This window comes from Mollisia scopiformis, assembly GCF_001500285.1.
Source record: "Mollisia scopiformis unplaced genomic scaffold LY89scaffold_8, whole genome shotgun sequence".
Classification (NCBI taxonomy): domain Eukaryota; kingdom Fungi; phylum Ascomycota; class Leotiomycetes; order Helotiales; family Mollisiaceae; genus Mollisia; species Mollisia scopiformis.
In genome coordinates this window covers 1,510,521-1,534,708 of record NW_017263588.1, presented here as the reverse complement: position 1 = coordinate 1,534,708, position 24,188 = coordinate 1,510,521, and the positions used below count along the sequence as shown (strand labels likewise).

The window sequence follows — 24,188 nt, the reverse complement described above, 5'->3', positions numbered from 1 at the left end:
GGGAGACCAGCATGATATTTGCGATGTTTGTGAATTACTGGGAGATTAACAAGATTTTCGGACATGGACAGAATGCATCATGTGATTCGTGTCGGCCGACAGGAACAGGAAACGAAATGAAATGAAAATGCAGGAGTGCGGTGAGGTGAGGTGTCGGTGGCGATGCTGGAGACAGAATCCAGGATGCAGGTCATGAATCTGCTGCTGGCAATAAACAATCGGTGAAGCACATCAGGCATAAATAAACATGGCAGTTCCCTGTCGGCAAATCACATAAAATCGGAGGGACCATCATATGTTTCAGTCTTGAATTCTCACAATTCCCTACTTCAGTCCAGTCACCGGCTGAAAGCCAGTTCTGCGACTCAGGTAAGAACGCTGGCTACGATACAAACAATCTGGCGAGCTTGCAGAAATGCAGCATCGACAAATCCCGCCAACCACTAACTCGCTCGCACTCTCTCTCGCTGTGAAGCAGAAGGGCAAGCATCGCAAAATCTAAAATCCACTCCGTCTGTCCCCACCACCATCATGCTCTCTCTCTGTGTAATGCGAAAAGGGCGAATAAACGCTCCTTGTTCTGGTATCCATCCAGTTTGTGAAAATCAGAAATGCCCATCCTCAAACGCCAGTATGATACAGTAAAGTGACTTTCCCTCGCTCTCTCGCCATGCATGTGATTGTAGAAACAGATAAGGAATTTGAAGTGCAAAGGAAAAGGAATAGTGCGTGAAGTTCAGCTGGCCAGCAACAGCAAAGTCAGCCGCCCACATCAGACGCCATCAGCCTGACATGGCTGGAATGTCTTGCTCGTGATGCAGAGGTAGGTAGAAACCCACCGAATCACGTGTCGTAATGTCGCCGCCTTGCCAAGGCTTAGCGGTAGTCAAGAGAGTGCAGTAGAATATGCACAGGAATCCTGGATGCAGGACTGGACACCCAGGAAGCGATGGCAGAGCAAACATCGATCGCGCATCAGAGTTCAGTCCTCAGCTGCTCGAGTTTGCTCGACTGCAGGTTCATCGTCCATAGACATCGTTGTGTCGGCATCGTCGGTGCTCGTAATTGGATCGCTGAAGGTCGGATCGGTCGCCACCTCGCTTCCCACAGAATCAGCATCGAGACGGCTGTCAATTCTGGCTTTCATGGCCTTAAGACTTGCTCTCTCCTCGTTGCTCAATTTGCCCGCTCCAGCAATATTGAGAGCATCACCACGTCCGATCATGGCAACAGCAGCCGGAGGAGCTTCGGTCTAGATTTCAAACTCGTTAGCAATGATCTGACACAGTTACGTCATGACACGTAGCATGAGACTTACAAGAAGAGTGTCGACCAGCATATTGAGACCGCCTGTCGCTTCTATTTCTGGAGTGGATGTTGCCATAGCGGCGAGATTGAGTGCAGCCTGTTGACGATACAGGTCCGATTTGTTCCACCTGCTGCTCAAGGAATCCGTAACGGATTGCCAAGCATGTGCTCGGTTCTTGAGTTGTGCAGCATGTTCAGCGCGTGCACTGAATCGTGATGGAACGTAGCCTCCGCCCATCTGCTTAACCCTGGACAGTGTCAGTGGAAGTAGGACTTTGCAGCGCTGAAGATACTTACTTGGCAATAAAGTCAAGAGCGATACCCTTCTCTGGGAGCTTGTAGATTTTGCCAAACTCGCGATGCTCAAAGAAACCAGGCTCTTCCTCAACATCAGTATCATCGTTCTCAATCTCAATGTGTCCACTGTTTCTGAAACCGCGATCGATAGCTGGGATTTCGACAGGAGCGCCCTTGATCGTACGGAATCGATGAGCTGGTCCGAGAAATTGTGGAAGAGTAGCCAAGAGATCATCAACGTGCGCTGGGCATCGCCATTGTCGTAATGGATTGGGCTCCTTTGCCATGGGGGTAGGGAGACAGTCCAAGTGCCAGTTTAGACCACAGAAGCTGCAAGGAATGATCATACGATCGGGAGCAGAAGCGGACAAGTGACAGGAATAACAGAGAACGGGATTGCCTTTAGCATCCTTCTTCCTGAAGTAGTCGATGTTGAACTCCTCGGCATTTTTCCTGTAGTTTGTTAATATCTTTTATGACAAGCATTGAATGGATGCAACTTACTTCGTGATCTTGGGCGGTGGTGGTGGTTGCACCTCTTCATACTCGCCTTCTGTGCCGGTCTTAACATCGGTAAAGTACTCACGGATGTCCTTGGGGAGATGGAATGAACTTGGATTAGTATCTTCCAGCCAATACTGCATCTGGTCGAAAACTTTGACCTTTTGGAAGGGCCAGCCGCGTGAATCATCGTCCTTGGCTTGGCATTTATTGCAATACCATGACTCTCCGGATCGTTCTGCGACATCATCTGCCAGGGGTGGATCGCAACATTTGTTGTGAAAGGAGCGAACACAGCCGTCACAACACACGAGATCACCGTTTCCACCACAGGCGCTGCAAAAGTCGTTGTTGTCTATCTCCTCCTGTGGATGCGTCCAGTCATTAGCTCGTGTAATCAAATTAGGAAACTGAATAATCATGACGAAAACGAGGGTGAAGACGGGAAGGAGGGAGGAGAGAGGCGGGAGGATGGCTGCTCGGAGGGAAGGGAATCGAAGGGAAGGGAGGGCGGCGAGAGAGAGAGACGAGACGAGACGGTGGCAGATTGGCGGGTGATGTTTAATGTGGGGGGTTGCATGGATTGGTGTGTTCGGTAAAGGCGGAATGCAGAGATTGTCGCGCGGGCGTTGGCGTTTGCGTTTTTTTGCAAGGCGAGCGCTGCCCAGCCCAAGCAACGTGATGAATCACACTCGTGATCATCCAAGAACCATGCCACCGACCCGACGATATTCACCTACCCGACGATACCCATCGAAGGAAAACGTAGAATGAAGCCATCATGATGAGAACATAGCAGAGGAGATGGAAGTTTGACGGCTTACCTGGTTGCTGGTAGCTCCAGTACCACTGGGGGATTTGGGACCGCTCTCTTTGGGCAATCCTGCAGAAGTTCCACCCTTCTTCTTGATCGGTCTATGGTGAGAACAAAACGTTAGCATCGCTGTAAACAAATTTGATGGGGAAAACGGGTCGTTCGATGAGGTGGTGATGGTAGTGAGTTATGCAGAAGCAAGACAATAGTAGGGCCAGCGGTCGCATTGTGCGACAGCAATCATGTCGCCTCTAGGCAGCGAAACAGAAAGCAGGTAGATAGAGGTGCAAATACAACAGAAGAGAGGGGAACCATTCTGGCGTCGTGATGGGGACAGTGATGAGTGAAAATGACTGTACTTACGATGACTTCAAACGGAGACCGGAGCCAGCTGCCTTCGTCTTTCTCGTTCGTCGGGTAAGTAATGGAGGAGTGCCAGCGCGCGATGTGTTGACGGATCCAGGAGCAATATCTGGACGGAAGCCAAGTGTCGTAGGGGAGCTATCTGGCTCTTCTTCAGGGTGATTGCGGGTGTGGTGTTGCTTCGGCTTCTTGACGTTGAGTCGAATCTGAGCGCGTCTCTTGGGCGGCGGTGCACCAGAATCCACATCTGAGGCAGACTCGGGCTCTTGCACAGCTGGCGCACCTTGCGTTGAACTTCGTACATAGCTCTCCTCACGGCCAACATACTTGTTGGACTTCTCTCGGGCCTCACGCTTTCGCTTGCGAACTTCTTCATTTTCGATGACCGTTGGGCCATGACCGTTCTTGGTCTTCAAGAATTTGGCTGGTACTGCAGCAGCGACGGGAGCAGAATCTGATGAAGAAAGGGATTCTTGCGAAAGCAAGGCGGCTGGAGCCATATTGTTGTTTGATGCAGACAACGACGAAGATGTGTCGTGGTTGTTTGCGTGGTCGGCGATAGTGGTGTTGTTATGGGTGGTGGTGGAGAGAATGTGAGTGGAGGAAGGAGAATTGTTGTCGAAGGAATCCGAAGGGCTGGAGCATTTGGCTCTGGTCCTGGGGGCCTTCGCCGCCGAGACTTGGGGTGCTTTGGGTGCTGAGCTCGCTTGTCTAGTGATTGGCTGGCCCTGGTTGCTATTGTGTGCAACGTTCTCGGCTACCGAAGCCCCAGAACCACCCACAATACCAACACCAGAGACGCCTGAGCCAGCAGGAGCTGAAGAAGAAGCAGAAACTCCAGAAGCGACCGCCGCAAAATTGTTGGCGCTGGCATATGGCGAGATAAATCGAGGTGCTGAGTTTCCCAAAAACCCAAGTCCGATGCTACCAGGCCCCAGACGGCTCGATACAGGTCGAGCTGGCGAGACTCCCGCACTCAGCACGCCCTCTCCCAACAAATTTTCATCGATGGATGAAAGCGAAGACGAGCTCGATTCGCTATTCAATCGCACTCTCTTGGGCGTGGAATTGATCATGCCATTTGGCGTAGGTGATTGTGACATCTTTGTCCCGTTGGCACTTGCTTCTCCGTGGCCGTTCAATTCTAATGAAGGTAACACGTTACCCATCTTCAGCTTCTTGTCAATATGCTCATCAGGATCGTTGGTCGCCACTTGAGGTGAAGCAGGCATTGATGCTGGAGCAATGGACGAGGCGTCAACTTGGGGGTCGGTTGCGACAGAGTTGGCAGTACTGGGTCGAGGTGGTAAGGCTGAATAGGGAGTTTTGTAAGGTTGCGCAGGAGGGTTGACAACTTGAAGAGCAGCCGCATAGCTGTGTTGAGCAGGTGCGGGATCGCTGCCGTCCCCGTTGAAATAATATTCTCCAGTACGGTCTTTCTTGCCCTCTCGCTTCTTCTTTCGCATGATGATGTTGAACTCCTGAAAGTCACGATCCGTGCCGCGTCCGTTGTAGACAGCCTCGATCAGACGCACAATTCTTTTGTTCTTGCGGTGATCATCGTAGAGGGTTCGTAAAGCATAAGCAGTTGGATACTTGAGGGAGTCTATAGCGTCTTGGACAGCTTTTTCGACTATCTTGTCTGTCAGTTCCAGATTGATTGAGGGCAAGCCATCGTCGTCCATGGGCAATGGTGGAACAACAAGAGGAGTTAACGTCGAGGGTGTAGGTGTTTGCGCGGGAGGATATGGTGAGTGATGAACAGGTGCTGGTGTCTGAGCTGCATAAGCTACTGGAGCTGCATTGATTGGGGCCGCGGATGGGGCTGGAGTGGAATATGGCGAGGCTACATAAGCAGCAGGAGCAGCATATGGAGTTGTATTTTGAAGTACGGGTGCTTCATAGGTGGTAGGAGTCGTCCTGGACGCGGGTACGGGAGATTTGTGGACAGAAAACACGCCTTGGCCATTCGATTGTGGGGGGACACTCGATCGCGACATGGATGGGACTGGACTCGCAGGCTCCTCTGGTGCCTTGGTCGCAGCCCGTACCTCAGGGGTCTCGCTTCGTTCTTCTGGTTGAACTGGCAATGGATTCGAGAAAGGTTCGGGTGTCATCGCAGACTCGCCAGGGGTCGTCACTGTCGAAGTCGCAGCCCTCTTTATGTTTGTCCTACCAAGACCATCGCTCTCCAATCTAGCAGTGACAGCCTTCATCATCTTCGAACTCGGTCGTGTTCCCAAGGGCGCCATGTTCTGAACCACACCATGTCTTTCGATTCCCGCCTCTGCAAAGCTCGGTCTTGGAGCAGGCAGAGGAGGCTCAACCCATTTGTCCATGAAAGTCCGTGGTCTCTCTGCTCTTGCGGTATTCGAATTTTGAGACTCGCTCGGCGCAGCTGCAGGCGTTCCAACATATGGGCTGGAGACGCGGCTGCCCCGTGTTGGTCGAGGGGTGCTCATTGTGGTGATGGTTCGCCTTCTCCTCCCTTTCTGCGACCGGATGTACCACGAGTCCTGCGCACCGCTAAAACTCGGTTAGTAAAGCGGAAGCGTGAGCAGAAAGGGGTTCGAGTACTCCTCTATGTTACGAGCGCATGCACGTCTGAATTTAATCGCGGTTGGAGGTGTTGCAGACGCGTTACTTTGGTTGAAGTTGGAGGAAGAAGACGCAAGAGGAGCAGCGATTCTGCGAAATATCGAAGCGAGCTCCTTCTAAGCGAAGCCCCCCTAGCCAGATTCGAGCCTGGCACCTTCCGATCGTGAATCGGAGCGTTCGGGTGAATTTTTCTATCGCAGTCTGTGGCTCGATTTCATTTGTGTCTTTCTAATATCTTACAGCAATCGGGCGATGCGGATCAGGTGTTGTGTTGTGTTTCTTGACGAGGTGCAGGTTTCTTCTGTTGCTGGTGCAGCTTATCGTGATATCCGAAGAAAAAAGTCTTTCAGGGGCGCACGTTCTCCGGTTTGGATGATGCGACAGATATTAGGCGCACTCAAACCCTATTACCTCACGATTATACATGGACAATAACGACGCTTCTTAGATTTCGCATTCACAAAAGATTTGTGCCGAGTACAGGTGGCCACATCGTTGAGTCATTTTAGGTAGGCATCGTTGCGTCTCACAGCATTTCACGCTACAGGAACCCCTATTCCTTCGCCACGCAGTAACCGATGTCCTGTGCATGCACGAACATCCAACAACAAAATTTGGGAAATTGGCTGCATATCTCTATTCTTCGAGAAGCTCTAATACTCTGCATTTGTGAGGCCATCGAGCCGTGAGAAACTCAAGACCAGATGACGCATTTGCCTTGTAGGCGCTCGTCTAACGAGGCTAAACACGGTTAGAGCAAGAAGTGCTTGACAAGCCCCATAGCAGTGTTCGCAGCGGAAAATGGATGGAGATGCGAGATGCAAGATGCCATGTGTGATATACACCGTGGGATCTCCCTACCTGAGAAGATCTGAAAGTCTCGCAATGCCATTTTGTCCCAATATCGTCCCAGTTATAAATACCATTTACTCGTCACCACTTTCATCATCATCGTCATCCGCAGCAGCAGCCTTCTTGGCTAACTTGCTCTTCTTCTTCTTGTTTTTCGCCTTGGTCTCCTTTGCAAGTGGCTGCTCCAAGATCTTGAGGACTTCCTCGTCCGTGATCTTCTTGTCAGACTTGATCTTAGACAAATCAGGAGATGGCGGTGCAGCCAGCCGTTGCAAACCATTCTTGGTAATAGCTGTGCAAAATTAGCATACGTCCAAAGAGTAAGAAAAATCAGCGTACCAATAGTGGTCAACAGACGTCCAACTGGCTCGCTGTCTTTGTCTCCAACAACTTCGTATTGACGGAAAACGTTGCCCCGAACACATTCAACGACACCAACCTTAGCATCGCGCTCGTCTTCCAGTTGTCGCAAGCTGAATGGGAAGACACCAAATTTCTTGACAACCTCATTCAAGATCTTCTTGGAACTTGGTCGCTTCAGAGCATAGGTGAGAGTTGTACGTCGGTGCAGTGTTGGTCTGTTCTCCAAAGTCTTAATCTTTCCAGAGCCCAGACTAACACCCATCTCAACACCCCATACATCTCCAACTTCAGGAATACCTTCACCCTTAGTACCATCACCAGGAGCAAGAATGATCTTCTTTTTTCCCTCGATCTCATTCCGCTCGAACTCCCAGCTGGTGGTGTGCTCGACAAGATTGCAATCGTAAGCCTTGACGACTTTCTCGAGAAGTGTTGTAATCTTGCTTTGCGTAGGTGCCTTAATCTTTGCAGCTTTGGCCTTCTCCTCGTCCGTACCAGTAGCTAGCAGTCCCGGGGGTACCATCAACCGTAGGAGCAACTCATTTGCCCAGTATGTTGCCAGTAAGAGATCAGCGGATCGACCAGAGATTTCATCATTTGCGTTTTCTGCAGAAGGAATGATGATTGTATCGCAGACAATCGTACCGAAACCGTCAATCTGGGCGCCCAACTGGATCTTGATCGCTTCTCCTTCCTTCAGCGTAACTGCGGCTTCGGCCTCGTCGGAAGTGAGAGGGGTATATGGCGTGACGAACGAGGATGGGGAGACGGTGGTGGGGTGGGAAATTCCTGTACAGAAGGTCAGAACAGCTTCAATGATCATGGCATGATTAGGGCGCACCCTTCGAGATCTTCTTGCCGCGGTAGACTTTGCCGATCTCCTCCTCCAAGAGCTTGTCGCCCTTCTCGCAGATGGTCACGATCTTCTCGCCAGCAACGCAAAGAGCCGTTACAGCTTCCAACACCTTGTGAGAAATTTGAGCAGCGGACTTGTACTTGGTCAGGGTATCGGGGTTGTTCAAGGTGTAGTCTGTAAGAAAGTGTGTTAGCCCATCTCTAGTAGTATCAGTCTCTGGGAATCTGCCATCTTGCAGACGTCCATCTTCCATAGCGGGGTCACAAAGAGCCCCTCATTAGGTGAATGAGACAGGACAGCTTACCAATCTCCTCGGTTTCCTTCTTGTCGGCCATGGCGTCGATAATTTCGAGATATGGGCCTTTTGTTCAGAATTACTCGTGATCAAAAAAGCACGAAAGTAGGTTGTGTAGACGGCAGAAGAGGAGGATGCTCTCACCTCGAGTCGTATTGTTGATGTGTGCGGCACGCTAAGCGTTTTGAATCCCTGCTCTGCTCCTGCCGACGTTCACTGCTATCTGGGCAACCGTAGTCTTCTTTCACTCCAATCCAGCCATCGCGTTTCGTTCGCGACTTCAAATCACAGCTCACTTTTCTCAGTATCAACATCTCCTATTGTCCAGAGCCACCTCACAGCCTTCCACGACGATCGCAACACTGTCGCGAATGTTGTCGCAATGTCTTCTGAACCTCAACAGGCAGATTCGGAAGCTGACGCCTCTGCGCCTGCTCCCTCTTCCTCTTCCGTCCTAACACATCGCCAGCGTACGAAAGAAGACTTCGACAAGATTCTCCTCGACACATATGTGAATAGAGATCTGGTGCATTCCTCAGCAATCACGGATGACCATGACAGTCGCATAGCACATTACACCCACATAAGGAATGAGCTAGATGATTACAAGAAGGTTCGCTCGGATTACAAGGTGTGGTTTCCTCCCAGTCGACTCTATGGTGAAGGCTACAGTGGCTATGGCAATGGGAGAACAGACGGTCCTACCAGGCTGTTGTATCCTCAGCACAAGCCTAGGCTTGGACACCGGAAGACTCAAAGGCTCCGGATCAAGCGCAAGGAATTGTTACAACAAGCTGAGCAGGTGGAAGAGTTGGTGCCTATACGACTGGATATTGATTGGGACAAGGTCAGATTACGAGATACCTTCACATGGAATCTCCACGATCGGGTCGTAAATACAGATCTGTTTGCAGCGCAATTCATAGAGGATCTTGGCTTGGCAGTCCCACCAGCAAATCCCGTCCTCGACCAAGTCCAGCAGCAAATACGGGAACAACTGAACGATTTCTATCCTCAAGTCTATATCGAGGAAGATGCCTTGGACCCTGAGCTTCCGTATTCGGCGTACAAGAACGAAGAGATGCGTATACTTATCAAATTAAACATAACAATTGGGCCTACAACTTTGGAGGACAAGTTTGAATGGGAACTGAACAATCCACTGAACTCGCCTGAAGAGTTTGCCCAGAGTCTTTCAAGAGAATTATCTTTATCAGGGGAGTTCACAACAGCAATCGCGCATTCTATACGGGAACAATGTCAGCTATTCACAAGAGGCTTGTACGTTGTGGGACACCCATTCGATGGGCGACCGCTAGAGGATGCCGATTTGATTGCCTCGTTCCTCCCGTCTCCATTACCATCCGTTCTTCGACCTCAGCAGCAAGCCAAGGAATTCGTGCCGCTGTTATACGAAATGAGTGAAGCAGATTTGGAGAGAAGTGAAGTCATTTGGTCGAGAGAACAGCGCAGACAGAAACGATCGGTGAACAGGAGAGGAGGGCCGACATTGCCGGATCTGAAGGATAGGCAGAGAACTGTTCGGACTTTGATCGTATCTTCGGTTATCCCTGGTGCCGCAGATTCGATAGAAGACAGTCGGTTATACAAACGTGTGGGTGGTACAGCTGGAAGGAAGAGACCTGGAGCCCGAGACGATGATCTTTCAGAATCATCAGAAAGCGATGACGCTGCTCCCGAATCACCTGCGATGGCGAACTTGCTCTCTGGAACCGCGAGAACAAGAGGTATGAGAGGGGCGGCAACAGCAGCACAACAACGTATGGCAAACATCGGTAGGTCCGAAACGCCTGAAGCAGCAATCCTTCATCATCATGAAACAAGAACGTCTGCAAGGAGATTCGGTCGTGATGCTCGTGAGGAGAGTATGGAAAGCTCTAGCATGATTGTTAAATTGAAGATTGGAAAGGAGAAGTTCAAGAAGTTGTTACGTGATTTGAGGTCAAAAGATAGACCTTCGAATTTAACATCTACTCCTTCCTACACTCGGGCAACTTCAGCATTGGGCACTCCGGCTCCGGGCTCCATGGGGCCTCCTTCAACACCTGGGGTGCAAAATCAAACACTGCAACCTTCATCAACGCCAGCACCTCAAGGACAAATTGGAAGTGTTGACGCACCGCCTCCTCCTGCTCCAGGCCAGCCTGTTCCCGCACCTGTAAGTGGTCTTTCGATCCTGATAGCACCCTACCCAACTGACTGGTCTAGCCTCCTCCCCCAGCATGGCTCACTTCAGGTCTCAATGCTCTTCTAACACAGTATCCTAACGACCGTTTCGAGGGTGTGATGCGATACTCTGCCGTAAATACAACGACAGAAGCGCCCACAGCGCAACCACCAGCAGGCCAGCCTATACCCGATAACGTCAAGTTCATGTATCTACCACGGATACGCTGTCAAGACTGTCCAGGGAAGTTGTACACTCCCGGTCCCGAGACAACTGTTGGCAACTTCGAGGTGCACCTGAAGAATCGACAACACAGAGAACGCGTCGAGGCTAGGGTAGCTTCGAGTTCTACTGGAGGAAGCGGATCTCAGGCCTCAGGAAGTTTTTGAGCTTTGTACTCTTAACATAACTGTACCATAAAAGAGGCGGAAAATTATTATATCAACGGTGTTGGGGAGTATTATAGGTGGGAGGCGCGCATATATGATTGGTTCTTGTCCACTGTATGTGGACTTGACATGATGCTTTAACTTTGGATAATGAAAGACTATCAGTCAGATCTTACTTGTTCTCTTTTCAGTCTCCTCAAAATAGCTTGCTTCTAAGTTTTGCTCTCCCCCACCACCCGAAGGGGACCATTTTGCATCAATGCCCAGTGGCCGCTGGAGGCTTCTTTGACTCCAAATACCAGAAGACATTTCCTTTCGCACAGACCACGTTACATTACACATTAAAGGCGATGTATGGGTTTATCGCGGCTTCGCAGGCTATTTACAATCCCAGCGCAATTCCAAGTGATAGCGCAAGGTGGGGAAACCGCCCACATCCACAATCCACAGATAACAACGGCCACTCCCGGCCCATCACCTCGTTTTTTGAGCTTCCTGTTTGTGTGTGACGATTTTACATTCGTCAATTGTGACGATGCCGAGGCTTGTTCGCGACGGGCAACTCACATATCATATCTCTTGGCCATAGAGCTGTTATCGACAACCTTGCTTGCTGATAACGAGGAGCTACATGATCGCCCAACGTTCTTGGTATAAAGTGTGGACGCCACTGTAACCACATTTATTGCCTCTCGTGAGCTTTCATATGAACTTTTGTTTGCATGATGGATCCTGTTCACGGCATGCCGATTGTGGCGGCGAGGGAAGATGAACTACACGAAAGTATTGACGAGAAGCTTCATTCAAATGAGAAGGGGTCGATTAGTGAGAAGTATGCCTCCGAGGAAGATGTGGAGGTCGTTGCTGTCGATGAGGATGGAGATGTGATTCGGGAGTCAGGTATGTCGACTGCTTGTTGTTTTAGTGTCCATCTCGGTTTGGGTGACTAACCTACTTCTTCAGACTATACACCAGAAGAATACAAGAAGCTTCTGAGCAAGATTGATCGATATCTGCTGCCGTTGATGTTTGCTTCTCAATCAATTGTATGGGTCTGGAAAGCTGACGCTGTCAAGGTGGTGTTGCTACGGAATTCAGCAGACAGACAAGACTTCTTTGGGGACACAAGCTGTATGTTCACGCCCTTCTTTTCCAGTGTTGATTGAGTTGCTGATTCATCTTCTTCCAGCTCTTCGGACTCCGAGCAGATACTCATTTGAAGGGTCAAGAATATCAATGGTTAACAACGATGTAAGACAGATCCCCGTCTCCTTGAGAACTCTTGCTGATCCTCTCATAGTTTCTACCTTACGTATCTTTGTGGCGAATTTCCAAGCAACTTCCTTTTGCAGAGATGGGCTCTCGGACGAACATTAAGCATATATATGTTATGCTGGGGTAAGAAATCTTCCATTCCAAACCGACCGAGACATTGGCTTATCATATTCACCGCAGGTGTCTGTGTGATCTCCGTATCTGCTGCCCAAAATTGGGCCCAATTAATGGCAATTCGCGCCCTCCAAGGCTTCTTCGAATGTACCATCTCACCTGGTTTTGTCCTCATAATCGGAACATGGTACCGAAGAGAAGAACATTCCTCGCGAGCCCTTTTCTGGCAATCTGCCAATGCTGGATTCGGCATCATTGCCGATTTAGTGAACTATGGCATCGGAGACTATGCTCAGAAACATGGTGGGTTGGAGCCATGGCGAGGAATCTCGTTGTTTCTTGGTGCGGCAACCTTAGTTGCGAGTCTGGTCTGTTTTATCTTGTTGGGAAGTCCGAAAGAGGTTAGGTGGATGAATAAGGAAGAGAAAAGGATGGCGTAGGTCCTAGTCTTGGACATTTGAGAGCTTCTGCTGACCAAAATGACTGCAGTGCTGCTCGAATCGTAAAGAATAAGGCAGGTCGCGATGTGACTGGTATTAAATGGAACTGGACTCAGGTCAAAGAAGCTTTCATTGACCCTGTACTCTACTTTTCTATGGTCAACGCTTTTCTGTCGTCCGTTCCCAATGGGTAAGTTCGGCCTCACAACCTTCTGCTTGCATACATAACTCACTCCTGACAGCGGACTCACAACATTCGGTTCATTGATGTATCAGTCATTCGGCTTCTCGGAACTCCAAGTTCTCCTAGTCGGTATCCCTCGATCCGTCGTCTCTCTGATCATCTTCCTCATTGTGGGGATCTACACTCGCAAAGTGAAGAACCGACGACTGTTCATTATGGCCTTCTCGACCATCCCTCCCTTCGTCGGTATGCTCGGAATGGCTCTCCTTCCCAATAATTCACACTATAAATGGACAAAGTGGGGCCTCTACCTGATCACCGTCCCTTTCGTGCTTGCTCTCTTCTTGGCTTGGACGCTCATCCCCTCCAATGTCGCTGGTCGTACCAAAAAGACTATCATCTCATCCGCTACTTTTCTCGGGTACTGCGTAGGGAATATGTGTGGCAGTCAAATTTTCAGGACCAAAGATGCACCACAGTATATCCCAGGTACGATCGGATGTGCGGTTTGTCTTGGTGCTGAGTTTGTGTTGATCAGTTGCTGGAGAGGCTATTATATGTGGCAAAATCGAAGAAGGGATAGGCTGGCGGCTGAGAGTGGCATCTCGCGGGAAGAGCAGGAAAGGCTTGGACGAGAGATGGGAGAAAGGGATGTTACGGATTTGAATAATCCCTACTTCAGATATACACTCTGAGATGGGGTGAGGACTTACCAGCGGGTCTGACTGTATCAAACACTTCGGAGATTCAATAGGGTTACAGTTTTTTAACCTCGAGGAAGAATTCACTGTTGACGGAGGCGATCATCTTGCTTTGCTCTGAATTCTGTGGCAAAGGACGATTTAGTCAAATAGCGGCCATCGTCTCTTTCGGATTTTACCCCTACCATCCTTCTCCGATCTATCCCCGTTCATTATTCCCTCACTTTCTCTTAATAACCCAACATTGCTACTTCAGCTCGATTCACGGCATAGTAGGAGTCATCCTCCGGTCCTCGACCTTCTCTGAGCGCCATTTGCTGACAGTGCAGCCGATACCCTGCTTGAGACGGCATGCACCAAATCGAGATCGCAACCCAACGAAATACAATTGACTTTTGCTGCAAGATGCTCTACGCACCAACGCCCTGCTGATTCCAGATTCCAAACAGGCAGCCGTCCTGGGAATTCTCCGCTCGAAGTCTGTCAGCTTGTGAGTTGTTCGCCAACTCAGGGGCGAGGTTGAAAACTCTGCGCAGCCATGCTTTCTTGCCCACGACACTGGCAAGGCTACACGCTGGCGAGAACTTCACGATATTACGGAGCAGATTGCGGTGAGTTCTGGATGAGATGACCAACTTAACTGCCTCAGGAGAGACATGCGGGGTGACGTTGACCGTTTTCTCGACCTGAGCACGAACCTATCGCTCCTCATTTTCTGATCTAATGAGAGACCTCGATGAGGGCGCCCGCATGCCAACGCAGTGAAACCTTGCAGAGCCACGCAGGCGGTGCCAACCTAAGGACAATGCGCAACGCTCGAACTGAAGGGTCAGCTTGGGCATGTCTCTGTCGGCCCAATGATACTATTTTGCGTTCGTTATTGGAGCAAGTGACATTTTTATGTCCCGAGAGTTTGGTTCGTGATACGCGCCACTATTCGGGGTCCAAAATGGGTGAAGGGAAGGCACTGGTACAAGGCGTTCTTCCATATGTCTTTTAAAATCGGATTTGCCGGTCCCTTTAGGTCGAGAACAGTTTTCGAACGCTGAGCTTTGCGTGCAGGGTCGCTCAGGCCTCAATGGAGGTTGAAGTGTATCTCTCAATGGGCTGGACGACCCTGCTTTTGAAATTTCTTTCAGTTGTTCCCTTGCGCAAGGCTACGGCAGGTTGCATGGGATTGGGCATACCTTCAATTCACAACATTTTCACGATCAGAACAGCAGAGCGTCGTCCTTTCGCAAGCAACGTGCTCTTTTCCAACTCTTGGATTTGTCTATGCAGATCATTGCGGCTCAAGTGCAAGCCTCACGATGAATTCTGTAAGCCCTGATGAACGTTACTTGCTGCAATGAGGTGGCTGATGCCTGCCACGGCACACTTCGTCTCGGGAATTTCTATTCCTGCTCAACAACTTCATCATGCGTCTCCATGCACTTAACACCACGACACGGTTGCACAAGAACATTTTCACGTTGTCGCAGCCTTACAGAGCAGTATTTGCCACCGAGAAACAGCAATGCAAGATGACTCGAGGCCAGCAGAATCGCTTCAGCTCTCTGTTTGAGATAGACAGATCATCCATAAGAAGATGTTGATCACTGCAACTCCTCCACGTCTTACTAGATCATCCTTGGAAGTTCAAATCAAAGGCCAAAATTCCGCCAAAGACTTCATCACACCGCGGCTCTTCCAATACAATCCCCTATCCCAACCGAAGTTCACGTGGTCCTGTTTCTAGCGTCTACAGTATATGGACGTCATGGCGAAGAGCAACGCAAGTTCTGCAAAGAATGCCACGAAGTCCAAGGAAAAGTTTGTTTTTCTCCTCAAAGCCCTCTTCCATTTCCATCTACTAAGTAATATCCACAGCAGGCACATCCTCTCGAAAGCAAATTCCGGCAAAAAGACAAAGAGTCCTCGACAAGCACAAAGTCACCATTTCATCAACGAAGGTTCCTGCAGGAATGCCGACAGTTCAACTGAGGTTCAAAAGATCAGGAAAGAGTGCAAAGTTCAGCTACAGAAGTGGGCGTATGAGAACATGAGCACGAACATGACGTTTGCTGAGAGGATGGAGAGGAAGAAGTGGGAGGACCAGACTTGAATGAGAACTGCAGCAGGGATGCTTGAAGGGAGAGGGTTTAGGATTCTGTATTTCATATGATCCTTCATGAGATGTATTTCAGAGAACATAATGATACCATCCAACAACATGATTATTCCTCTCCTGTGCAATCTTGCTTTGCTAAAGTAAAGTCGATTGTGGATACTTCATCTGATGCTCAATCAAATCAAGTACTGGACTCTTGGCAGGTCATAAGTAGAAACGCTGACAAAGAAGTACCATAATTGGTCTATTTTCAAAGCAAGCCGTATTGGGGCTGTTGGTCAGCCGCAGTTCTGCGCCCCACTGCAGAATTCTCGAACTCCCTTTCACGACATATACGCACCAAACATCCACCCCGGCCATATTCCACCATTTTAGTTCCATGGATGGAAGCGACCGAATGGCGTTGCTCGAATCGTATCCAATTCTTTTCTGTTCAGGCTAAATGCCTCATTAGTCGCATATCCAAAGACCGAAAGTTCATTTGCACCATGGTATGCAGCAAAGGGAAAGAAATGGACCAGTAAGCATCCCTGGATTCACTCCCCAAGCTGTGCCACTTTGATCCAGGACGACTTGTGTAATACTTTTGGAGCGTCGTGGATTCAAGAGCAACATTGTGCCTCATAGGACTTTCCATCGCAGTTTTTTAACTGCCACAGAAATGTTGCTCGAATGGAAACGGCTTCTCTTAGACTTCACTGAGTTTTCTTCCCATTATATCCCATTCTATTAGATATTTCCATCTTAATCAACTCTGTTACCGAGGATCTCTATCCTGCTAAGAACTCTTCATGTTGTAAAGGCAGGAGTTTTACAACCACAGGAAAAGAATGTCCTCATTCAACACGGCCATCCACGTTGGTTTTTGGACGAACTACTCAAAAGGAGTAATTCTAGGCTCGACTTTGACTTTAAACAACCGCAATGCTGGTATACTCATCGCCGCAATTGCGATCTTCATTCAAGTCTGTGTACTCCACTTCTGTGACTTTCTCTCACTTCTTATGTCTTGTTTGGTGGAGATGTACCAAGTGGAAACGCAACCTGGGAATCTCACCATCAGTTAGAGGCTCAACTGACATCATGGACAGCTTATTGGCGGGCAATCATGGGGGATTGTACGATTTATCGCACATCAGTTATGTACAACCACCCAATCTAGGGACGGCCTGCATCACCAACAACAAGCGATTCTGCGCAACAACAACTCCGACATCAGCACTATATGGATGTTCGCAAGGATAGGATATGCTTGGCACTCCCGATGTCCCAAAAGCTTTCAAAAATCCATTTCTCTCATTCTTATAGGAACTTTTCACTTGCTAGTATTTGACGCAGCTAGTATACTGGCCTCCCATATCACGACGACCGATAGCGAAGTCCTTGTAGCTTCAAGCCCTTACTGCGGTTCATAGGCGCAATCCAATTCAAGCACTTCAGAGGAGGCCATCTTTCGGTATAGCTATCTACAGGAGGCTACCCAATCTAGCCACGAATATGTGCAGAACTGTATGGCAGAATCCCAAGCACTGCCTGAATGCAACATATACAGACGTTTACAACTCAACTGGACCTCGACCACTGATAACCCTTGTCCTTTTGAGAAAATGTGCCTTGGTCCAACCAATAGTACTTTGCATTTAGACACGGGTTTGGTTGATTCTCGCGCGGACCTGGGTATCAATGGCCAAGATCGCACTCAATGGAGGAAGAAAATGAGTTGCGTGCCTATCACAACAGATGGTTATAGTAAGAATGGCACGAGCTCTGTCGTCTACTCAGATGTTCATTATGAGGGTCAAAACAAATTCAACTACACCGCTCTCTTCTATGGAACCAGAAACCTAGACCTTTCGGTTGATCCAGCTTTGATGAATTCGACATATATATACACAAACTATGTGGATATCAGATTCGACCCTTATAGATATACATCTGCATATGATGTTGAGTAATTATATGCTCCCCGTTGCACTATACTGAGCTAATGTAAGTCAGAGCCGTAAGGTCTGATGCAGATCAAGATGGAGAGTTCTCGCCTATCCCAGCTTTATCTGTGCCGGATGCTACATTGACGTTGATTTTTGCTACCTTTTTCCTGTCGTACTTGGAACCCAGCGATGACGCTTGGTTATCCGCGCACACAGAGGTCGACGTAGATATCCTTATAGCCAGCAATTCGGACGACACAGTCTTGAAAACCTACAGTCAAGACCAGCAAGTATCTGTTTTAGCTTGCCGGGAACAGCAGCAGATCTGTAATCCTACGAGACATTCGAATAATACATCCGTTTGCACACCCTTTCGCTCCGTCTCTCACGACTTTACTCGGGACTTGGAAGATGTTTTGGACAATGGCCATCAATTAATGATCGCAAAAACGCTCTTGGACGTCGCCCCTGGATTATCTTTCCCTGATGACATTGTTCGTTCACCCCTGCTGGCGGAAGACTTGGCCGGACTTCCATTGTCAGCTCCACTAGCCCCAAATCAATGGGTACTGGAAGTGGAACATTGGTTTACAATCGGCCTGGCTAACTTGCAACGCCTTATGCTAGACATTGTCACGGGCCCTTCTTCCAGTCAGTACTTACAGTTTATTCCTCAAAATCAAGCCGACAATGATACGGACTTACACTGGATGTGTGGAAATCAAATCATAAGGCGTAGCGACTATTCAAATTTCCGTACTTGTTCGATCAGTCTGATCTTCGGTTTTGGACTTCTCATATATGTGGCCAATCAAAGCTTGGAGACAGTTGTTGGCTGGTTAAGGTTCAAGTGGAGGGCTGGGAGGTCGAGGCAGCGAGCGTGGTGGGCTGAAGGGACGTTGCAGTTGCAACGGCGAGTATTTGAGAGTATGGGAATTCTCAACTGGGAAGTTGATGAGTGGGACAGAATACCCGTCACTGAGGAGTGTAGGATTGGTTGAGCAGAAAGGGATATCAACTTTCAAAGAGTCAGAGATAGGTATTGCGATTACAAAGATCGATTCGAACTCAAACTCAAGCAATGGAGAGGAAATGGAAGTTGAGAACGCAAGGCAATCTTCTTTCCAGACTTCGGCAATAGAAGTCCCGAGAGTAGAGGTAGCCTCGGCGTCTGAGCACTAGCTTCGGGTGCTGTCTTGAAGTACTGTTTGATGTAGGAAGTAAACGAGCTGGATTGGAGTTCAATAAATTACTAGAGCATGTATGCTTCATAAACCATTTAACATCGACGGCTAACCCTCAGCAGTGTCAACCTTCATTCTAGATGACCGTCAACCACGAAGATTCCTCGTATGATGCCGACAAGACTCTCTATGTGCCGAATTGCCAATCCGTCTCACAAGCTCATAATCAACAAAACAAAGCCAACAAAATCCCATTCGACATTTCACACCTAAATTCGTAAGCGTCTGTCCCCTGTGGCAAATCCAACACTTACAGGTCATATGATCACATCCTTCCACCTTCTCGATGTTTGTCTTACATCTTGGACAACGCTTGGTGGTCTGCTTGATCATCTCCTCCGTTGCTCTCTCCTCACTTCTAGCCTTCCGGCCACTGATTCGATAGTCGTATTGTTCGCACGTTTCGTCTTTGTGCCATTTGATGTTATGAATTGTGCAAGCTTTGTAACCGCAGGAATTGCAGGTAAGAATGGGGTTGAGAGAATTTTGTGCATGAATTTGGCCATTGCGGCACGTTGGGTTGAGACACCAGCGAAAGTCGGGAATCTGAGAAAGCGTTGAGCGAATTTGGAGTGTTTCGTAACTGAGGTATAAGGTTAGCAGAGTTCAAGTACCGTAGGTCACTCTTTCTTTCGAGAATAAAGCAAATAGCCTATCATTCAGAATCATTCAAAGATAGAACTGTTCTTAGAGAGATGTCACTTACAGTGCAAATGACGCCTCCGAGGCATGCAGTTTCATGTCTTCATGCCGAAAGAGCTCCTTACAGTTTGTTCCAGGGCATCTGATTCGGTCCCATATAGTGCTTGAAAGTTGTGAGTCTATCCATGCTTTGAGGTCATCGTCGCAGATGCTCGGCAAATGTCGACATCTTCTTGTTGGTCGAATCGGGAACAGAGAAAGTGCCTTGCGGTCACCACACACAGTACAAAGACGGTCTTGCACTTCCCTCAGTGCGACATTGTTCGTGCTTGCTGATATTGCTGACGCTGCGGCTTGAGAGATTTGCCGTGGAAGTGGTGTTGGGGCGATTCGTGAAGGCTGGGGGAGCTCCGTGACTTGCTCAGAATCCGAGTCTTTGCTGACCACATATGCACCGATGCCTAAGACTAACGCAGCCACAGGCATGAAGTCTGGGCGTTGTGGGTTGAATACATATATCACAACACCAAAGAACGCAGCACTAAATAGCTTAGCGTTGACGCGAGGAGAGGTAGATATGTATGCTCTGAGGGCTATGCATGTGGCAGCTATTGTCAAGGTATTGACCTGGCCAGAAGTCAAAACATAAATCTGAACGGCTATCGCAAGGGCGACAGTAGCTAGGATATCGAGTCGTCTAGAAGTCGAGATCCAAGCTCGAAATCCTATGATGACGGCAATTGCAGCTAGAACATGGAGTGGCCAAGAAGAAGTAATCCAAACCACTCCATCTAGAATATGAGAAGCCACAGCGAACAGGTTGTCAAAGTTCGTGAATGCTTGGTAGATTTGCGCGAGGATTGTGACTCCGATTCGAATGCAGATCCAACTCAATCGCAAGATCCAGTCCCCGAGGCTGTTAATGAACAGATTTGTTGCTTGGAAATGTTGAGTGCTGAAACACCAAAACAAAGCTCCATTGATCGCGTTAACACACATGCTTGCGACCGAGAACATTGCAATTAAAAGTGATGTAGCAAACCCAAAAATGGAATGTGCCAGGAATAGCGAGATCCCAACAACTTTGACCACAATACCGATCATCAAGCAGAATGAACGAACGAGAACATAGAGGAATATAATAAGATCGATTATGGTCTCAGCTGAAGGACTTTCCCTGGAGTCCGTGAAGAAATTATAAAGAAAGGGACATAGAAAAAGCAGAAAGTTGAGATGGCAAACGCAGCCTCATGCACGTTCCCGTGACTGGATCAAAGCCACCAGAGCCTCGACCAGTCACAGATTGGAGCGGAGATTCCAGCTGCTGCCTGGTTAAGAGATGTGATAAATGTTAGACATTTTGGATAGATCGACGCAGGAATTGCAAATTTCAGAGAGAACCATACAGAACTTCTACTTCACGGGTATACTCCTCGTCTTGGCTCATGCTCAAAGAACTTCTTTGGCAATACCCACTCTGGATACCGCTCCTCAATTGATTGTGTAGAGTGCCTCACAACATCATATCCAAAGTTAAACTTGTGAAATTCCTCGGGAGTTTCTGATCAATGTCAGTGATATACGCACGTGACCTTTCATTCCATACAAGGACTCTGAGGATACGACTTACTGGGCACTGTATCTGCAGGTATGAACTTGGCCGCATCTCTCCGTATCTTTTCGGGTTCGTCCTGGCCGGCGTTGCTGAATATCTGTATTACGCTTGCTCGCTTGATGCGGATATCTTCAAAAATCCCTATCCGCTCTCCAAGAGTATCCAGCGTGCAGTTCGTCAGCACCATCCCAAGAGCTACCGCATCCTCGATTCCTTGTGCTCCTCCTTGTCCTTGGTCTAGTTGGATTCAGCATGATCACTACTTGCGGGAGAGAGGAATACTCACGAGGTAACATCGGATGTGCAGCATCTCCAAGGAGAACCAACTTTCCTTTGTGCCAGGATGGAATTGGTGCGCGGAAAAGAAGGGGCCATTGCTTAATGTCGGTTGCTTTGCTAGAAATCAGTAAGCATTGAGTCAATTCGCTGAGGGTCTATCTCGCAGCTCACTTGAGAACTGCAAGAAGTGAAGGATGGAAGCTAGAGTATCTATCTAAGAGAGCACTTTTGTCGACTGACGTCTGCCAATCTGACGAAGAATCAGCTTCAGCATTAAAAGTCAGGAAAATACGTCTCATTACCCTCTCGAGAACCGATCACATCACTATGGAAGATGGCAACAAAATTGTGCTCCTCTTTGCTGCTGATTGTTAGCATTGTCTATCAACGACTTGTAACACTCACTTTCGACACGGGTAGGAAACTAGTCTTATCCCTTCTTCAACAAAGAACTTCATACAGCCATTCTCTCCTTTACCGAACCACTCCGTTTCAGGATCCGAGTCTAACGCTTTTGCAGGGATCAAAAATCGATAGGCAAAGTTGTAACCCGTCGTTGGTAGTGCTGGATTTGATGTTCCAAGGATTGCTTCAACAGCAGAAGTGTGAACTCCATCGGCGGCGACTACCAGATCACCTGTTATACTTCTGCCACTAGCAAGTGTAACCGATCCAGCTTCATAATCCTACAATATGGTGAGACCAGATGCAGGGAAAGAAGTTGTACGTACATAGGAAATAACTTCTGACTTTAAATAAGCCACAGCAGGCTTTCCTTCGCCATCGCTCCCAGTCGCAAGCCTTTTCAGCTCCTCATGCAAATCTACTCGATGAGCCAACAACCAAGGAGCACCGAAAGTCGACTCCATATAGCTTTCATCTGTTTTATGGAACGTTTTCAACGACGTACCATGCGCTCGATAACTGCGCTTGCATGTCACGAGTTTTGCCCTTTCTGTGTCGAAACCCCATGCGAGCAGTCCCCGGGAAGCATTTGGTGGAATGTGAATGGCAGCACCAATTTCGTTATTCAATGAGGAGCGTTCATAGACTTCGACCAAATGACCTGCCCGTCGACAGGTAATTGCCGCCGAGAGTCCTGCTATGCCAGCGCCGATGATAATGATTTTGAGCTGTGCAGGTCCTACAGGAGACATGGTTGACGGAAGCATGGGACACCTTAGCATCGATATCATCGGAAACGATTCGACGGTACTTTGAGCGCAGACTTTTGCGAAGTGGTAAACGTATGAGTGTTGCAGTACGATGCAAGAGCATTGAGGTGACTTGATCAATACCAAAACCACGATGAACCTTTCGCCCACTCTTGCTCGATAACAGACTTCCCATTGCAGCGAAATCCAAGTCTGGTAAGCTTGGTAAGACGATTGATAACATGGAGAGATTACATGCAGTAAGAAGCAGAAGAATGAGAAATAGGAAGCATCCCCGGAATGTCTTGCCCAAGATTCGCCAATTTTTAGGGGCCTGCAGACACCACCCTGAACCGCGAGAAATTGAATGCATCTCTGGACATATATCCAACTCGACATAAATATCTCGAGAATGCATGCCATCGCCCGTCAACCAGAATATGCATTTAGCTGGCAAGGATTTTCCATTCTTTGGCTCACCATATGAAGACACATGAGGAAATGTCGCGGCGTAGAACGTCGAGGTCTAGTGACACACTAACCTTACCCACTAAACTCCGCTCCGGGCGGGATGGAACATATGTTGGGCGGAGATGATCGCGGACTGCTATCGCATTCATGAATTGCTTACAGCAGCAGAAGTATCCAGGAAGGTCGAGATTGGTGCGATGTAAGCAGTGCAGTAACCATAGGAAGTTGGCCAGTAGCCTTCCCGAGATGAGACTTTCGGACACTCGACTGGGGACGGAGGCTTTTGGATTATGTCCTCGAGTAGATCTGTGAAGACAACTTTCATTGCGATAATTGTTTCCTTAAAGAGAAATTGCCAAGATGAAGGAATGATGGATTTGGAAGTGGATGATTGAAGGTTTTCGGTGACTTGGCGAACGAACGGTCGGACCTCGTTCCTCGTTCTTCGCTTCAGCAGCTTCCGTGAGCTGACACGACGACGTAAGGTTAACATCCAACCAACATAGCTCAATCAAGAACGGCAATTCTGATTGAGTTTGACTTGGAGCTTGAACCTCCCGTCCTGGAGTCACTCTCAAGCAAATTCCTCGTCTTCGTGAAATCTCTACACAATCTCGTCTTCCCAAATCGTGTATCAGGACAATCAACCCCATCAAACTCAACGAAAATGGCACCCAAACCCTCCTCCTCAAACACTATAACGCGCATCTCCACCATCTACCAAATCTGGTTCCTCTACCTCGAACCCGTCATGGCCCTCGCTGGCACCTACCTCTGTGTCTTCCAACCCGATCGTATGCTAATTGGAACCGTCCCTCTCCCGGCAATCACCATAGCATCTCCAATAACCATCACGCCCTTGATGCAATTGCTCCTGACCAACATCGGGGCCCTTTACGTCCTGTTTGCCATCAATGAAGGACTGGTCCTCAGACTGACGAAAGAGAAGAATGTCTGGTTGGCGGTCATTGGCGCGATGTTGGTGAGCGATGTGGGGCATATTTGGGCTGTCTATCAGATTGCGCCGACGAGGATGGGGGAGTTCATGGCTTGGAACTCGGACGAGTGGATTAATTATGGGACATTATGGTTTGGTGTTGGATTGAGGGCAGTGTTCATGATGGGGTTTGGGAGGAATTGACGTTGGTGTGGTAGAAGGGATTTGAAATGTTGAAGAGGATGCTGGCCATGCTTTAAGGAAAAT

At 48.6% G+C, this 24,188-nt stretch overlaps 9 protein-coding genes across 9 annotated transcripts; 5 read left to right on the top strand and 4 right to left on the bottom strand.

The window, feature by feature from the left end:
* Positions 1-982: 982 nt before the first annotated feature.
* LY89DRAFT_667522 (uncharacterized protein) lies at positions 983-5,745 on the bottom strand (the record flags this gene model as incomplete). The annotated part of the gene is made up of 6 exons (XM_018212980.1): positions 983-1,252; positions 1,319-1,556; positions 1,606-2,058; positions 2,110-2,471; positions 2,931-3,021; positions 3,284-5,745. The coding sequence occupies 6 exons, from the start codon at positions 5,743-5,745 to the stop codon at positions 983-985; spliced, it is 3,876 nt and encodes a 1,291-aa protein (XP_018073941.1).
* A 613-nt stretch (positions 5,746-6,358) lies between these two features.
* LY89DRAFT_683404 (Creatinase/aminopeptidase) lies at positions 6,359-8,697 on the bottom strand. Its single transcript, XM_018214696.1, has 4 exons — positions 8,257-8,697; positions 7,938-8,126; positions 7,073-7,885; positions 6,359-7,025 (listed from the first exon to the last, which is right to left on the bottom strand). Exons 1-4 carry the CDS (start codon positions 8,285-8,287, stop codon positions 6,808-6,810), a joined length of 1,251 nt encoding a protein of 416 aa, XP_018073940.1. The 5' UTR covers positions 8,288-8,697; the 3' UTR covers positions 6,359-6,807.
* Positions 8,663-10,797, top strand: LY89DRAFT_554531 (SNF5-domain-containing protein; the record flags this gene model as incomplete). Its single annotated transcript, XM_018208349.1, has 2 exons — positions 8,663-10,426; positions 10,477-10,797. Coding segments are annotated over 2 exons (2,085 nt in total), but the record flags the coding sequence as incomplete, so codon positions are not given.
* Positions 10,798-11,549: 752 nt separating this feature from the next.
* Positions 11,550-13,532, top strand: LY89DRAFT_696049 (MFS general substrate transporter; the record flags this gene model as incomplete). Its single annotated transcript, XM_018216799.1, has 8 exons — positions 11,550-11,724; positions 11,788-11,851; positions 11,901-11,955; positions 12,014-12,075; positions 12,125-12,222; positions 12,280-12,649; positions 12,703-12,843; positions 12,896-13,532. The coding sequence occupies 8 exons, from the start codon at positions 11,550-11,552 to the stop codon at positions 13,530-13,532; spliced, it is 1,602 nt and encodes a 533-aa protein (XP_018073938.1).
* Positions 13,533-16,320: 2,788 nt separating this feature from the next.
* Positions 16,321-17,176, top strand: LY89DRAFT_495585 (uncharacterized protein). The gene is made up of 2 exons (XM_018207924.1): positions 16,321-16,613; positions 16,740-17,176. The coding sequence occupies exons 1-2, from the start codon at positions 16,479-16,481 to the stop codon at positions 17,061-17,063; spliced, it is 459 nt and encodes a 152-aa protein (XP_018073937.1). The 5' UTR covers positions 16,321-16,478; the 3' UTR covers positions 17,064-17,176.
* A 79-nt stretch (positions 17,177-17,255) lies between these two features.
* On the top strand, positions 17,256-18,580 carry LY89DRAFT_717054 (uncharacterized protein; the record flags this gene model as incomplete). Its single annotated transcript, XM_018218309.1, has 2 exons — positions 17,256-17,397; positions 17,643-18,580. 2 exons carry the CDS (start codon positions 17,256-17,258, stop codon positions 18,578-18,580), a joined length of 1,080 nt encoding a protein of 359 aa, XP_018073936.1.
* A 228-nt stretch (positions 18,581-18,808) lies between these two features.
* LY89DRAFT_683399 (uncharacterized protein) lies at positions 18,809-20,634 on the bottom strand. Its single transcript, XM_018214695.1, has 3 exons — positions 19,530-20,634; positions 19,078-19,406; positions 18,809-19,032 (listed from the first exon to the last, which is right to left on the bottom strand). Exons 1-3 carry the CDS (start codon positions 20,567-20,569, stop codon positions 18,911-18,913), a joined length of 1,491 nt encoding a protein of 496 aa, XP_018073935.1. The 5' UTR covers positions 20,570-20,634; the 3' UTR covers positions 18,809-18,910.
* A 249-nt stretch (positions 20,635-20,883) lies between these two features.
* On the bottom strand, positions 20,884-22,516 carry LY89DRAFT_731976 (salicylate hydroxylase; the record flags this gene model as incomplete). Its single annotated transcript, XM_018219634.1, has 7 exons — positions 20,884-21,026; positions 21,096-21,317; positions 21,367-21,476; positions 21,531-21,609; positions 21,662-21,720; positions 21,765-22,045; positions 22,091-22,516. 7 exons carry the CDS (start codon positions 22,514-22,516, stop codon positions 20,884-20,886), a joined length of 1,320 nt encoding a protein of 439 aa, XP_018073934.1.
* Positions 22,517-23,681: 1,165 nt separating this feature from the next.
* LY89DRAFT_546118 (uncharacterized protein) lies at positions 23,682-24,116 on the top strand (the record flags this gene model as incomplete). The annotated part of the gene is made up of 1 exon (XM_018208244.1): positions 23,682-24,116. A coding segment is annotated over one exon (435 nt), but the record flags the coding sequence as incomplete, so codon positions are not given.
* Positions 24,117-24,188: the final 72 nt, after the last annotated feature.

Excerpts from the sequence above, each read along its gene's own strand:
- LY89DRAFT_683404 (XM_018214696.1), bottom strand. The coding sequence starts at position 8,287 with ATGGCCGACAAGAAGGAAACCGAGGAGATTG. Across the intron at positions 8,127-8,256 it reads GAAGGAAACCGAGGAGATTG|ACTACACCTTGAACAACCCC; the intron begins GTAAGCTGTCCT and ends ACTTTCTTACAG. Across the intron at positions 7,026-7,072 it reads ACGTCTGTTGACCACTATTG|CTATTACCAAGAATGGTTTG; the intron begins GTACGCTGATTT and ends AATTTTGCACAG.
- LY89DRAFT_495585 (XM_018207924.1), top strand. The coding sequence starts at position 16,479 with ATGTCCTCATTCAACACGGCCATCCACGTTGGTTTTTGGACGAACTAC. Across the intron at positions 16,614-16,739 it reads CAATTGCGATCTTCATTCAA|CTTATTGGCGGGCAATCATG; the intron begins GTCTGTGTACTC and ends CATCATGGACAG.
- LY89DRAFT_683399 (XM_018214695.1), bottom strand. The coding sequence starts at position 20,569 with ATGATCGGTATTGTGGTCAAAGTTGTTGGGATCTCGCTATTCCTGGCA. Across the intron at positions 19,407-19,529 it reads TCGGAGGCGTCATTTGCACT|TTACGAAACACTCCAAATTC; the intron begins GTAAGTGACATC and ends CTTATACCTCAG. Across the intron at positions 19,033-19,077 it reads AGGATGTGATCATATGACCT|GTGTGAAATGTCGAATGGGA; the intron begins GTAAGTGTTGGA and ends TTACGAATTTAG.